Source organism: Chroicocephalus ridibundus, chromosome 4 (assembly GCF_963924245.1).
Source record: "Chroicocephalus ridibundus chromosome 4, bChrRid1.1, whole genome shotgun sequence".
In the NCBI taxonomy this organism is placed as follows: domain Eukaryota; kingdom Metazoa; phylum Chordata; class Aves; order Charadriiformes; family Laridae; genus Chroicocephalus; species Chroicocephalus ridibundus.
Window position 1 is genome coordinate 52,340,661 of NC_086287.1, and position 16,059 is coordinate 52,356,719.

Genomic DNA, 16,059 nt, shown 5'->3' on the forward strand with positions numbered 1-16,059 from the left:
CAGGTAAACAGCACCAAGAATGTTTTGGTCAAATCACTGAAAGATTGTCATAATTTGCTTGAAGGACAACTGATTGCTAATCATCACCCGAAGCTACAGTAATAAAAACATTACTTTGAGACTACCAATTCCCAATGTGTCACTGGTCAGAAGTTTCCATGTGACTTTGGAGTTTTTAAAACTTCAAACTGTTGACTTAAACTGACAGTTGTCTCCTGAGTGATAGAAAACCATATTTTGCTCTCTAACAGATTATTTATTACAGAGAAGTTATTTAATGCACATTGTTCTATGAGTACTTTGTACCTAAGAATAAAGGGGCACACAAAATTGTGTATCTCCCTGGGATACCAAGAAATGCCGACTCTTACCTCCCTGTGCATTTGTACAAGTGCCTTATCAATGAAAGATTCACACCCATCCATTTTCCAAAGTTCAATACCCAGTCCTTTTCTTTTAAGAACTGAAAAGGGATGTGATATCAGGATATCTATTAACAAAACCACCAACTGTTTTACTACTGCTCCCTTTCTTCTCTTGTTTGGCATCAGTCCAAACTGAATCTTGCTACCTCTAGGATGCTCAGATACATATCAAGTTGCAGATACTTCAAAAAAATCACCTGAAACACTATTTGGACTCATCATTTCTCTGAAACCAACATGTTTTCTTTCAGATTTGCTTTAATTCATTTCAATTACCAGTAAAGCTTCAAATGAAAAACAAGTTGTATTTTTACAAATTATATTGACAAAAATACTGTGTTTTCTCTTATGTACAGAAGAATAAAGTTAATATAAAAAAAAGTCAGATTTTAAATATACATGATACACATTTTTTTCCAGGCTGTCATATAAGGTTTCTCTAAGACATTGCTTAGCTACTGCAATTTGACAGAACCACGTCAGGGGGACCACACTCTAGAACAGACCTCAAAAACTGATTGTGGGACCCACCAAATTCAATCTCCCAACTCCAGAACTACTTACACTGAAAGACCTCCAAGCTGACATCTCTTCTTTTTTTAGTCTCATTTCCTCCTCATTCTATTTTCCAGAAATGCAGCCTCCAATACATTGTAACAACTCTTATTTCCTTTCCTGTCAATCTTTCAGGCTCTCTTCCTTGTCAGCTTGGATTAGGTTATTCATCCTTTCAAAAGTTTTGTTAAACATAGCCCTACTTACTATCTAGAAAACTTAAAGAGGTCCTTTTACTCTTTCACAACTTTTCAAAGTCGTTATCATATTTTGCTTTGAAAGTAATAACTGACTGATGATAACTAATGTCTCAAAACCAATGTAAATGCTGAAAGTAATTTAGAATTCCAAATGGCGTTCCTTCGTATTACTATCCCATGCAGCCTCTGAAAAAATTGTTCAGTAAAAAGTTAGGACTCAAGTTGAGTGAACATGCAGTAATTGATGATTAACAAACATCAAAAAGCATTTCTCTTTTTTCAGCCTGATGATCCTTGTGATTTGGAGTCAGTTTTCAAGGCTAGTGTTCGGATCCCTCTAACTGGCCTGTACAAGTATGAAGATATTTGTGGCCTGATTCTGTAAGTAGTATCTAGGTTTCACAAACTTCAGTTAAACCTTAGAACATGCAGCATCTCTCAGAACTGGACCTAATTAGTGCAGATTAAATAAAGTCACAGCAATGTCAGCTATAGGTGGCCCCAGCTTTCACACTCTGCTCTGAATGCTTCGATAAAGGCAAAGAAAGCACTCAGTTTCTCAATCAGTACAGCAATAAAAGTGTACATTAAAACTATCCTGCTCTGCTATACTGAGTGCAGAGTTCACACGGCTTCAGAAAACTATTATTTGAACCTGAACCTACAAGCTTTCAAACCGTGATAGCAATGATGAAGCTTTAAACCAAAACTTGAAGTGTCACATGTCACTGCCTTAAAAACATAAATATTCACTTTTCATTATTGTGGTAATGTCTAAAACAGCACACACTATTAATTCCATTTCTACTACTCTGTGTAATAATAAGGATACGCATATAAAAGCTAAAATATTGAGAACAAATTATTTAAATGGTACCAGAAAAAAGGACTAATTCAACAACACCAAAAAGAATACACGTGATATTGTCTACGTACCTTCCTCTTGTGTAAAGAGCTGTATTATCGCTTGAGTATCTTTTTTTTTTTTAAGACCAAAGTTTATTTCTAAGACTAAAGTTTAGTAGAAAAAAAACCCAACCAAACACATTTCTCCTCATTATAAATAATGGGCCTTCTGAATTTTTTATCCAAGTGACAGAATTATTACCAGGCTATGTGTGCGTGTCTTCTTTAGCAAACAGAGCTTCGCTACTTGCTTATGCAGCCTGAACAGTGTGGAAAATGAGATTTCATAAAATGGAATGAATGAAAACTAAATTTATAAAGTGGCAGAGATTAATATGCACACCTGGAACAGTATCCAAACTTTGTAGGTATTGAAAAGTCAAGTTTTGTGAACAAATAAATGATTCTTTTACCGGCATAATTAGCTAAGCCTCTCAAAAGAAAAAGCAATCAGTTTTTTCCCAATTTGATTTGAAAAGGGATCTCTCCTCTAAAAGAATGAAAATTAGTTTTAAAAGCCATGCCTAATTAGTTTGGCTGCAACTGATAAAGCAGACATCATCTGATCTCAACTGATTCCCAACACAACAGATGTCATGTAATTTTAGGCAGAGATAAGATACTGACAATTCACTAAAGCCTCTAGCCTCAGACACTAGAAATAAATATCCTTTGTGAAGAATATTCCACATTTTCTAGAAAATAAAGACCAGAAGAATCACTTACAGATATTGTGGTCAAATCATGATTTACATGATCTTGACTAATTTACCAAGTCCTGCCTTAAAACCAGATGGATTTCTGGAGAAGGCTACTCTTCCTGGACAGCTGCATCCAAACCTCATTTTTCAATGTATTAGAATTAGAGCTCTATAAACAAGCAGGAAAATGAAGGCAGGCATTGACCCCACCTGGGCCTGTCTCCCTTCCCCTCTCCTACTGCTTCCTACTTTGCAACATCACCTCAATTTTGCCTGAATAACTGTTTTACAGGTCTGATGCCAAAGTGTGTCATGTGGATTAGAACAGCTTAAAAGAACTCAAGCTTTGGCATCAGAAAGGATGAAGATACTACAGAGGCACAAGCAGCACTGGTTTTCAACTGTTTAATCCAGCATTTCTGTGAAGAAAAATATCTCCCAAAAATTGATAACCTCTGCAAGTACCTTAGGAGATAAGTGAAGATGTAAGTTGCGACTGAAAGGACAGGGAATTCATTCTTTTTTCCCCCATAGTTTACCAGATTGGTGACAAAAATATGACCTTGCTGAGAAAAACAGTCTTATAGCACAACTACTCAACAATTCTCTCTCTGATCTTACTTCATTACAGTCCTTTAAATTCTTGCTCAAGATGTGCATTTAATGGAAAATAGCCTTATAAGTGTGATGGAAAAAAGAAACATTACATTAAAAAAGAAAATTTTTCCTCAGGCTTAAATATCTCCAAGTCAAAAGAAAATTTTTCAAAGTCCTCTAACTTAAGGTGAGTTACTGAAGAGCAAGATGCCCTAGGTTAATACAAGTCTAACCTACTCAGCTGTAAATCTGGCTTGATCAAATTAATTTACAGCTGTCAAAGCTTTATGAAAATGTATGTTTGCATATTTCTGACACTGGTATTTATAAACAGATTGCATTTTGTTGGTGTCCTCTTTACAAAATATTAAACAAGCTACCAAAATTAATAAAAAGAGAAGAGAGAGGGACAAGTGAGAGGGAAAAGATGAAAAAGGAAAAAAAAAAGAAGAAAGAAAAAAAGAGAAAAAGAAAAAAAGAAAAAAGAAAAAAAAAAAAAAGAAAAATGCTAGTAACTAAGGCAAGAACTGACCTAATACAAGCGACTTCCTAAAGAGCTTCCACAGGTTTTGGTTTCACAAAGTATCAAATTGGAGCCACTTCTTGTAGATAACATTAAATCCATACATTGATCAAATATTTCTAAATATAATAAAATTCATTTAAATTAAGAAGATTATGATGTCAATGTAATGAAAATTTTCTTTCACGCTTTTTACCCAACTAAGTAGAAGTCCTTAAACAAAAAGATTAAAGTAAGACGCAAAACAATACTTTTGTGATATTTTGCATGAAAATGAAGTTTCTGCCTGAAGAGTGTTCTATTGAAAAAATCCTCTTGTTTTTTTTAAATGTATATCATACACATTTTGTTGAACTAAGATGTAGGAAAGAATATTCTAGTCCGCATAGTTAATTTTGAAACTATTAAAACATCCTGTTTGCACAATACACTCAACTGATTTTAGCAAAAATAAAAAAAGTTTTAGCAAGAACAAAGCAATCTTTGATTATGACTTTAAACTTCAAGAACGTTTTCTAAATAAGTCACTTCAGTGAACAGAAGTTTAGACAAAAAGGGACAATTTCTTAAATCTAATACATAAACATTTCTGTGTAAGTAAGACACAGTGAAATGAAAATTGGGATTTACACATACACAGAGAGATTTATAGTTTTTAATCCAATTCTTAATGTATATTTTAAAATTATCCATTTTTCTGTGGGACAGATTTCTATTTCAACAGCTTAACATCGCTTTAAGCATATATATAAGTTTCAGTGAGAGAGATAAACCCGCCTCCTTCACATTAATACCATTAGATTGCCTTCCAGAGGCATCTACCCTGCACTGGCTGGCACATGCTAAAAACTCACTTTCTTTCCTCACCATGGCTAAAGTCATTTTCACCCAGAATTTGAGAGGCTGAGTTAGCTTTCCTTTTCCACTAAATTCAACAAAGAGACCAGCAAAACTAAATTTTAACATTGTACCTAGAAGGACAGAGCATGTCTCTATTCTAATATGAAGTTTCCCCTATTATCTTTCACATGAATAATTTGAGATTTTAAACATCAAGAAACTAAACATTGCCACATCTGGATGTAAGGAGACAGAAAGCATAGCCCTGTATTAAACTGCAGTTGTCTACAGAGCATTGTGTTAGTTGCCAGGTAACACCTCTGTCTTCCTCTATCTTGGTAAATCGCCCAATTTAATAATCAAAGGCAACTACAGCTTGAGTCCAACATACAGAATGCCAAAAAGATTATTTAAATCCACAGTGTTCTGCCTCCACAAAAATCTACACCTCCTGGGCAAGACATGTAAACAAGACAAAGTACACGTTAGTACCACGTTATAGTAATTCAGTTTAATCACTAACCTTTGGCCAATTCTTTTCTTAATCGCAAAATAGCATCAATATCACAGTCAGCAGCAGCATATGCATGAGGTATAGTAGTTTTAGACTCTGTTAATCTCTTAGCAATAACTCTTCGGATGTTGCTAGCTGGGATTTCTGTGAACGTGCCCTGAAAGAAATCATACGTTGCATATTAAATATCAAGATGGAAAATATTCTTCCCCTTTGCAACAGGACTCCATCATGGACTTGTTATCATCAATGACTCCTGCTCACTTCAAACGTCCCCTAGATATCAAAAAGCGATACATTCCAACTACTGAAATTAATATGATTAAGATCCATTGAGGGTTCTAGTCTATTCCACTTAACTTGGATCAACACAATGGGTTTTATAGAATAAAGACAGTTTAATTTTACAGTATAGAATTAATCCTACTATTCTATCAGGCTGCTAAAAAAAAAGTATTTCCAAATATGCAGGCATTAATTCTCAGCCAGAGTATATAAGCACTGTTCAATCTGTCAGACCCGGCATATTGCTCAGAATATGCTTTGTTCCATTTCAGTAACAATGGAATATTTCCTCAGTAAGCTATTGCTTATGCAGTTCCTCAAGTGGTTGCTTAAGACAAGCTTTACTGCATATCTTTTTTGTTATTCTTCTCTCTCCTTCCAGATATAATCAGTAATCTTTCAGTGCAGAAGTTTTCTCAAATTCTTCATAAAAGCAAGTCAACTTTCAAGGAATCTCTTGAAATACCAGAAACTACAGAAAACAAGAAAATAAGTGATTCTGTAAAACATTATTTTGTATACCTCATGTATAGCACGTATACTACATACTGACTAGTACTCAACACAAAACAAATTGCAATATGTATGCTCTGGTGCATTCATAGAAGCATTTCTTTCTGTAATAGAAAAATATCGAAGTTTGAGCTTTCTGTGCTCTTTGGTTCTTTGTGGCATGAAAAAAAAGCAGCATTTTCTGAAAATTAGGAATTATAGCTACTTTGTAAATTTCAGCCTGTAAAGATATTTCAAATTTAGTTCTAGAGCCAGGAAGTTCCCTGCCCCATTTATCACAAAAGCTTTTCAATTTCTACTAATATGCGTTTATTCTTTAAAAAATAATTTCTGGTATTTCTAACATTCCAAATTAACACAGAAACTGTATTTAGGCACTAGAGTTTGCAAAATTACTCTTCAAAGCAACCACTAAGCCCTTCCCTTCCTCATTTCCTCAACTCATCAATGGATATTTACATATACTTATATTGCAGGAAAGCAAACAAATGAAGTACAGTAAAAATAACTCATGATTCAAGTTTCTCCTAGCTTGGAAATACATACTGACATACTGATCCTGCAGGGATTGAAGGAGAGGGTGTATTGTTGATTTCCAAACTAGCGGCATCTTCTTATTTGGGGACTGAAATAAAACTGCTGCCTCTCTAGCTTTCCTCTTTCCAAGGACTGCAACATAAACTTTTTCATGGCTTCAATTTGCAAGTTACACAAAGTAGTGCGTGGACCATAATTTCAAGAGCTCTGCAGTTCGAATTACGCTGCCTTAGAATCACTCAAACATACTAAAAAGTGCACATACCTGGACTTGACATCTGGGAGGCCTTTGTTTTCTTGTCTCTATAGTTCTGGAAATCTCATATAGCTACTTAAGTAGCCATGGCTATACTTAACTGCAGTAATGTTGAGGACTTAACAGACATCTTACCGGTGCAGCAGGTTGTCCTGGTGTGGAAACTAATGGAACTGCCGGCCTTGGATAAGCAGAAGTCACAGCTGTTGCTTGTGAAGCAGAAGGCACCACAGTAGGCTGAGGAAGAGCTGGAGAAACCACAGGTTTCAATTCACTGGGTTTGCCCTTGTGCTTCTCTTGCAGAAGTTTGAGAGCATCCCTGGTAATTCAACACAGTGAAACACTAACAACAAAGAAACTATTTCAAAAATTCCCAAAGTATTACTATTCCATCACTTATTTTAATTAATTAGATACTCCTGTGCATTTAAATTTATTGCCAAACCAAACATTAAGAAGGTGATTTTTATTAACTAATATGAATTTTGTGTCTCTTGTGATATCTTTTTAGTAAATTCTTATTAAGTTCTGTGAATAAAAGGACTTGACTATGTAGTAACAGAAAACATTTGTTTTAGTGAAGCATAACATTCATCATCACTAACTGTGAGTGTACAAAGTAATTTGTGAATTGCCCTAGCAATTCTTCTAAATAAGATGTCAGAATACACTGACTCGGGCTATAAGGTCTCAAATAAAAGCTGATTCATTATATTTGTAATCATTTGAATTTAATGTAATTAATTAGTGCTCACTGAAAATTGAGTAGTACATTTATCATTCAAGTCTCTGTATCTTTCTGACAAATATGCACAAACACGTGTAAATAGTATACAAGTCCATACTTCATAAGCAATTTGAAAGATAGCACGACACTAAAGACACAAAGCCAAAAACTGAGTAACCAAGCATTCTCCCAGGGTCCTTATACTGATATAGCTATCACCACAAAACTTCCCTCTAGTGGGCACAGTATGACAGACATAAGTCATACTTACACACACCATCTTTAAGCTATAATATTATATCCACCCTAGGTGCACTGCATTTATGAAGCAACACGCTAAAGATTAGCACCTCTGAGGCTAAACAGAAGACTGCATTTACACCATCACTGACAATTGTAAGGGAAATAAACTATAGTAAAATTTCTGTTTTGCAGTTGTAACTGCACCTATACTTAGCAACTTGTTAAAAGAGCTGTATCAGTCATAGATCTCCTCTCTTTATGTTCCAGATCTGATAACAAAAGTCTATATCTTATCTCTATCGCTTTAAAAGACATCACCACAGCATGTACACAAAGGTTTACGTACACAAAGTTTTATTACATAAACTGGCAGAGAAAATTAGAAATAAGTGTAAAAGTCAGACTACTGAAAACCACACCATGGCTTCAAAACATAACCCATAAACATTAAACAACAAAGCTATCTGATTTCATTAGATTACTGCTTGAGTGAGAGTCTATTCTTGAGTGAGAGTCAATGCTTTGTGTTGCTAATTTTTTGTAGAAAGGACAAAATCTCAGAACAAAATTATGCATTCTTAGTTCTTCCTAACAAAGTAGCACTCCAGAATCACAAACTGAAAACTGAACACTCTGTATGCTGTATATAATGCCTTTTACTGATTGGTGACTTGCTTCAATTTATTTTTAGCTTCAATACATACTCCAGGAAATTATATTAAAAATAAAAAAAAATGTTTAAAATGACTGAATTCAGGATGTAAGTTTGTCATTATTAAAGTTGTTACTTGTTTTCTCAAATTAACATGTTAGCCAAAACTTGTTTTAAAAATAAGCATTTAGTATTTAACCGAATTACTGTATCAGGGAAAAAATTAGATTTCATTGAATGAAAATCATCCCCTAGCATTACAATTTGTCAGAAAAAAAAATAACTGCATGACATAATACAACTTTTCTAGTTAACATATTAGAAGCTACCAAAAATTACTGAAGGGTTTTAACTTGGCAGTCATAAGACAGACCATCTGCTCATTATACTCTATAATACATAAAATAGAGCTTTTATAAATTCTTATATATTTTAAGGCTAAGGAAATGCTTTAAAATTACTGCCACATACTATGCAAATGACAAAAACCAGATGGTCCTACCTATCATAGCCAAGTCGAAATGCTTTAATAACGTTGGTGGCTTTTACTGTGTTAACTGAAAAATATATTGCCAAAATTGAGCTGATTTTTAGATTGCAAGATTCACTCAGGAGTTTCTGAAACTCATGCATGAGTATGAGATACAAAAACTATAAAATATACATATATAATATCAAATTTCATAGAATGGTTTTGGTTGGAAAGGACCTTAAAGATCCTCTAGTTCCAAGCCCCTGCCGCGGGCAGGGACACCTCCCACTAGACCAGGTTGCTCAAAGCCCCATCCAGCCTGGCCTTGAACACCTCCAGGGATGGGGCAGCCACAACCTCCCGGGGCAACCTGTTCCAGTGCCTCACCACCCTCCTAATATCTAATCTAAATCTCCCCTCTCTCAAGTTAAAACCGCTGTACTCCCTGATAAAGAGTCCCTCCTCATCTTTCCTGTAGACACCCTTTAAGTACTGGAAAAAAAGCAGGCTTTTTAAATAATGGAATAAATAAGAGAATATGAGGTTGTAGCTTTACTGAAATATCTACGTACTCTTTAGTGAAGATTCCTCGAGGCCCAGAAGGTGTAATATTGCTTGGATCTAGTCCATGCGTCTCCACAATGTTGCGAGCTGCGGGACTTAAGCGAACCCTACAGAAATAAGGAGAAAAACAGACTATTTAAACAGTAAGATTAACTTATTTAATTTAACGTATATCCAAAGAAACTACACAATATATGCTTCATTGCAGACGCAACAGCTGGGGAAGAAAACAGAGTTCTGTACAAAGGGCGTGATCCTAAAACTGAAGGCAGGCTGTGCCCCCTCACTAGCTTCACTTGGCTAGCTGTAATTGCATCATTAATGCAGCTTAGTTCTAATTTTAACATCACCTTTGCCCTAGCTTCAATTTTATTTTATAGGACTGATTTAGTGAAATGGCTACTTTTTGGGAAAGCACAAGCCATACAGATGTAGTTGCATAATCAGTGTCTGCTTTAGAAGCCCTCCCACACTCAAACATTTTAATCACCATATACCTAAGATACACTACAATACTAGTAAACCTGTACCTGCCATCTTGGCCTAGACGGAGTATGTCCAGTCGTAAAATTTCTGCCTAGTAACAGAAACAGTGATCAATTACAAAGCATGGTACATAGCTACAGAGTACCCAGTGCACCTTAGCATGAGTTGCTTTCTGAAAAAAGCAAGAAAAAACAACACGTAGAGATTTCAGAATTCTTAGGTACAAAAGCAGCATCATTTTCATAAAAGAATAAATACTTGGTTTCAAGTCATTCCACAAAATCTCCAATAAGAACTGTCCTCAAGCCCTTGCCAAAAAAACCCATGTCATAAATGATCACTCAATTCCAAAGATGCCGATACATTTTTAATTAGGAGTTGCAGTGAAACAGAGCACTTCTGACCTTCTCTGGTACTAAAACTCAAGACTTAATCCTTTCAAGGATTCTTTCCTCGAAGTTTGGGCAATGACCTCAATTAGTTGCCTTTCATTTGCATGAGAAGAGCCTAAATGCTGATAGCAAAAGTAAACCTAGCAAACCGATTAGAAAAGGTAATGCGGCTTTTTTAAAAAAAACAAACAAACAAAAAAACCCCCCCACACACACAAAAAACCAAAACCCAAACCAGAAAAGCAAAAAAACCTGAAAACAATCAAAACCAAGTAGTTTGTGTGGCAGATGCTACCAAAATTAGCTTCCTATTCTTTTCCTTAATAGGTTGCAATTTTACAGCTTTTGTGTTATCTCAATTCACTCCAAATAAGGAGCGATACCTCCAAATAAGGTACATCTTGTGACACAAAACACTGATTTATAGATTACTGTTACCTGACTAACACTTTGGGGTTAATTTACTCTCCCTTTAAGATGTTTGCAATGCTTAGGGTACCCTAACAGATCAAAACAAAACTATCAAAGAGCACCTAAAAGCACACTTTTAAGTTTTTCACATTCCATTGTTATGAAAATAAGACATTTTTTCTAATATTAAGAGTGCAAGAACGTGGAAGGGTTTTGGAGTATGCCATTAGTTTGTTTGGTTTTTTTATCCTAAAAAAGAAATACAGAAGTTACAGGTAAACTGAGCATCTGATGCATAAGCATTAGTGTTCATCGTACATAAACACAACTTCTTCCTAATCTAAGCTTAGAATTCTTCATAAAGGAATTGAATGTCAGAATAAAAGAATAAATATCCACCATAGAAGGTGTTCCAATAAAACTATGTTGTTCAAATTGACTTACTGGGCTTACAAGCAAAAAAATATTCTGGCAAGCTTTACCACCTCACACATATTAAAATACTCAAACAGCTTAATATTAAGTAAAAAGGGACAAAAGATTCTTCTTGTTTCAGCCCTACTGATTCAGCTAAATAAGAGTTCCATTTCATAACAAACATAGAAACTTACAGCAATTTTCCAGGTTCACGGTCCAGTTTAGGAGGGGATAAAACTGAAGGACCTGCAGGTGTTGAGGTAAGCGCAGGTGCTGGTGGAGCAAGAGAAGATGGATCACTACCATCAGCTGGTATTTCAACTTGCTTCCAGTCCTGTCCTTCCTCTACCAGCAGACAGATTAGTGAGCCCAAGCGTACATTTTTGCTTCCTTCTTCCACCTAAATTTAAGGCAACGAGAATATTGTTACATATTGCGCTGTGAAAGTTTCAGGCATATTAATGACACTTCATCAAGAAAATATATTGCATTTTATCCCTACTATTAATAAGATGACACATGACTGAAATGAATTACCGTTGCTCTTATAAGGAGAGGAATATTAACGCATTCCCCAAAATCCCATACATCTGCAGTTAGCATTCAGAAATCAAAGTAAGGAAGTTACAGACCATTGAGTACCTCCAAGACAAGGCAACAAAAAGAGAACAAATCCCACAACTACAGTAGCACCCCATTACTTCCTTTTGAAAAAGACAACATTCGCTTTCCACTAACTTCCACCTCTAAGTTTGTCTATTTTAACATAACTGGTGCCAAATAACTAGTCTGTCCACCAAGAAAGTAAAAGCACTTATGCAATATGTAAACCACCCTTTCAAAGAACATCTGACAAGAAATCTTACAGAAAGATAAATATAATCTTATCTAAACGTAACCTAATTAGATTGGATAAAGCCAATCTATTCTAGATATTCCCTTTAAAATGAAAAGATATCTATATCACAGTCAAAATATCTCTTTGATGCTTTCACAGATAAAGGTATAGCAATCATGTTAACTTAACAACCTAATGAAGGCTGCCTCCTACAGTCTCTGAAATGGTTACAGAAGTACAAATCTTCAGGTTTTCAAAAGCAATAACATTTTCAGGGCATCAGGCCAAATGTAACGACAGACCACAGGTAGCCAAACACAACTTAGACTGTACCAGCCCAAATACAGTTTATTTCCTAACAAAGGAAATGGACATTACATTTCCATCATAAAGCCATACTGCACATACATTGCCTCAAGTGGAGCTTGTATACATCTGCAATGCTGACATTTTGCCCAAGAAAATGCAAATCACTGTCATTTGAAAAGTCTAGAGACAGACTGTCCTGGTTCTGGCGGGGATAGGGTTAATTCTCCCCAGGCTCCGGCAGGGACACAGGTATTCCATGACAGGTGAGCCATGCCCACTCTGAGCTGCGGTGGAGGGGAATCACAGCTGCAAGCAGGCTAGGGCATCCGGGGTGGCTAGGGCATCCGGGGTCCAGTCGGTGAGCGGCGGTTCCATAACATTCCTCTGTCTGTGTTACTGTTGCTGTTTTCTTGTTCCCTTTGCTGTTCTGTTAATCTGCCTTTGTCTCAACCCACAAGTTTTGCCTTTTTCTTCTGATTCTTTCCCGTATTGGGAAAAATTTGAGAGCAGCATGTGGCTCTTTGCTGCCATCCGAGGCCAAACCACGACAGACACACAAAATAAAGTCACACATAGTACCAGGTATCATAATTGTGTTTTCTAGGCACTTAAACACTAATAAATAAAACAGAATGCTGTAAAGACTGTACTAGGCAGATGCAACTACTAGAATTGTTATTACTCAGATAAAATTGTTGTCTGCACAGTTAACTCCACTGACAGAATATATCAGGTTTCACAGGATTACTCACCTCTGACACTAGAAGGACCAACACTCGACCTATGAAGGAACAGCAAAGGCGATTTGTTCTCAGTATGTTCTGATAAAACATCTCACATTTACAGTTTTGCCAGTTTACTTCTTTTTCCCCCCCGTATGAACATTAGGTAAATTCTAGTGTAATACTTCTTTAAGAGTATTTATTACATGAAAAAAATTATTTAAGACTCTGTTCAGTATTTCTTGTTCTGATCTCTTGATGCATTCTTCTCCATTAATATTCTGAAAAGCTTCATTTTAGAGAAGAAAGTCTGAAGAGTCCATCAAAACTTGATCATATTTTATTTTTACTGAGATGACTTCAAAGTACTCGGGGATGACAGAATGCCATCCAAAAGTCCTGAACTGATTTGTCTAAGGCTGAAAGATCCTATTGAAGGCCCATTGATAAACAGATTTATAGAGCTATGTTTAATTGCAGTGTTACAATCAAATAAACGCAGCTTGAAGCCAGTACAAACACAATCTACCTAACCTAGTCAATGAAACACAAAAAATAGGAAAAAAAAAAAACAGAAAACAAAGCTACAAACATACAAAATACTGAAGTTATTCGCTTTAATAATTTTACGGCGTTATCACACTTAGCACTGAATAAGGTATTTAGAAAAACTGTTTATCAGCATAATACTCAGATGTTTGACCCATACTGCCGTGGTTCAACCCCGACTGGCAACAAAGAACCGCGTGGTCCTGTTGCTCACTCCCCCCAGCGGCAGGATAGCAGAAAAATTGGAAGAAAAAGGCAAAACTCGTGGTTGAGATAAAGGCAGTTTAGCAGAACAGCAGAAAACAACAACAATAATACTGACAGAGGAACTTACAAAACATTATTAGTGTACCATCGGTCACCGACCAAACCCGGGATGCCCCAGCCCGCTCCCAAGCGGTGATTCCCGCCCCCTCCCCCGGCCAGCCCCTCGCCCATGGCCTGGGCATGGCGGCACGCGGTACAGAACAGCGCTTTGGCCAGTTCGGCTCAGACGAACGCCCCCCTGCTCCGGCTGTGTCCCATCCCAGCTCCTTGTGAAAATTAATCCTATCCCCGCCGGAACCAGGACACACACCAATGATGATGCAAAACAGGCATGTCCCCCCAGGTTCAAAATACTCCCCACAACATATTACTATGCAGCAGTTAACCTTTTTCTTTCTAAAATGAGTAAACCAAATGTTTTTGCACGTCTTGTCTTTTCTTTACAAAGGCTTGCACATATAACAGAGAACCCTTTTATAAGCAGTCTACATATTGTAACTGAATAGACAAAAGCAGCACTGCGACACGGTTGTGGTGTCAAGTCCTTACCACTATTTTGGTGTCGGAGTGCTTTAATGGTGCAACAACAACACATGCAGAAATCCAACTGGGATGACTGAGCCTTCAGAAACACAACACAATACTTTAAACACTAGTTAGGCTTTGTGTATAACTCAGCATTATATGAGCATTCAAAGCCATCAATGTTGTCAACTTTAACTCTTCAAAGCAAGCCAAATGTGTTTTTTCTTTCGTTCACCACTCCAAGAGAGTTATGTGAAACTCCAGCATTCCTTATTTTCCAATGCAAGTGTCCAGCCCAGATGACTGCAGAGTTTATACTTTTAAAAAATGTATGCATGTATTTTAAAAAAAAAAAAAAACGTTTTTAAACACACAACCTTTGCAGTTCAGAACTAGAATAGACAAAGAAAAATTGTTATTATTTTGCTTAACTTTCCATCTCCTGGATTTTTGAGTCACTTCTACATTTTCATAATTCACAATACCAGAGAACCTCTCTGCATAAATCTCAATGAATCACAGAATCCCAGATGCAGAAAGAGCTGAAATAAGCAGTTTCACAATACTTCTATTACTTTGTGTATGCATAGCCAAGAAGAGTCAAAAAGATCCTAACTTTGCTGACAAACCAACAAAACGCAGATGAGACATGACACCGAGAAAAAAATTGGAGATTAGTGCACAGAGGAATAAAGTTCCCTCAGAGCTGTTGCCACTGCAATACAGTGCTTTAGTCACTAAAACACATATACCAAAGTAGAAGTTTATTTCCTAAACTGGGATGAAGGTGGACAGAACTTACGCTGGCTCACTCCACATTGGAAGTTTCAGTTCATACCAATTCTCATTAGGTCACAAATAAGAAAATTATAATGGATATTAAATCCTGTTCTTAAACAATCAATCATCACCTGGTCTTGGTCCAAAGTGAACTAATAAGTATTTTAGGCAAAAAAGTTACTGTTAATTTAAGAAGCAACTCTACTGAAAGAATAATCACCATTCTGAAACAATCCTTCTAATACTTTCATTCAGTCATTTGATCTTTTACTGCATTTTACACTGAATCAGATGCGATCACTAGAAGACCTACTCGGACAGAATATAGGTGTATCTGTTTTACTGTTAGCCTGCTCTTTCTTAAACCATACATGCTTTCATTGTACAGTCAAGAAAAAAAAAAACAAAACAAACAAGCAGGGTTACAGAAGTTGAATTCATTTACCCTAATGAACCTTCTATCTTTAAAGGTAAAAAACAAAGTGCTAGGCATATACCATGTTTATTTGACTTGGTTTTCCATACTGAACTCAGTCAAGATCTAGCAGAATTGTAGTTGGCATCAAAGAACAAAGAATCAGCGAATGGTTCGGGTTAGAAGGGACCTTAAAGATCCTCTAGTTCCAAGCCCCCTGCCCTGGGCAGAGACACCTCCCACTAGACCAGGCTGCTCAAAGCCCCATCCAGCCTGGCCTTGAACACCTCCAGGGATGGGGCATCCACAGCTTCTCTGGGCAACCTGTTCCAGTGCCTCACCACCCTCCAAATATCTAATCTAAATCTCCCCTCTCTCAGGTTAAAACCGTTACCCCTCATCCTATCGCTACACTCCCTGATAAAGAGTCCCTCCCCA

The 16,059-nt window shown here is 36.5% G+C and overlaps 1 protein-coding gene across 2 annotated transcripts in view; it reads right to left on the reverse strand.

Annotated features, from left to right (window-relative positions):
* The window catches only part of PDHX (pyruvate dehydrogenase complex component X), a 59,914-nt gene that overhangs the window by 24,874 nt on the left and 18,981 nt on the right, over positions 1–16,059 (reverse strand). For both annotated transcript variants that reach the window (XM_063332329.1, XM_063332330.1), the window contains exons 5-8: positions 11,411–11,616; positions 9,519–9,617; positions 6,988–7,171; positions 5,271–5,418 (exon numbers count right to left, since the gene is read on the reverse strand). In XM_063332329.1, coding sequence (XP_063188399.1) covers positions 5,271–5,418; positions 6,988–7,171; positions 9,519–9,617; positions 11,411–11,616 — 637 coding nt within the window. The remainder of the gene's footprint in view (positions 1–5,270; positions 5,419–6,987; positions 7,172–9,518; positions 9,618–11,410; positions 11,617–16,059) is intronic.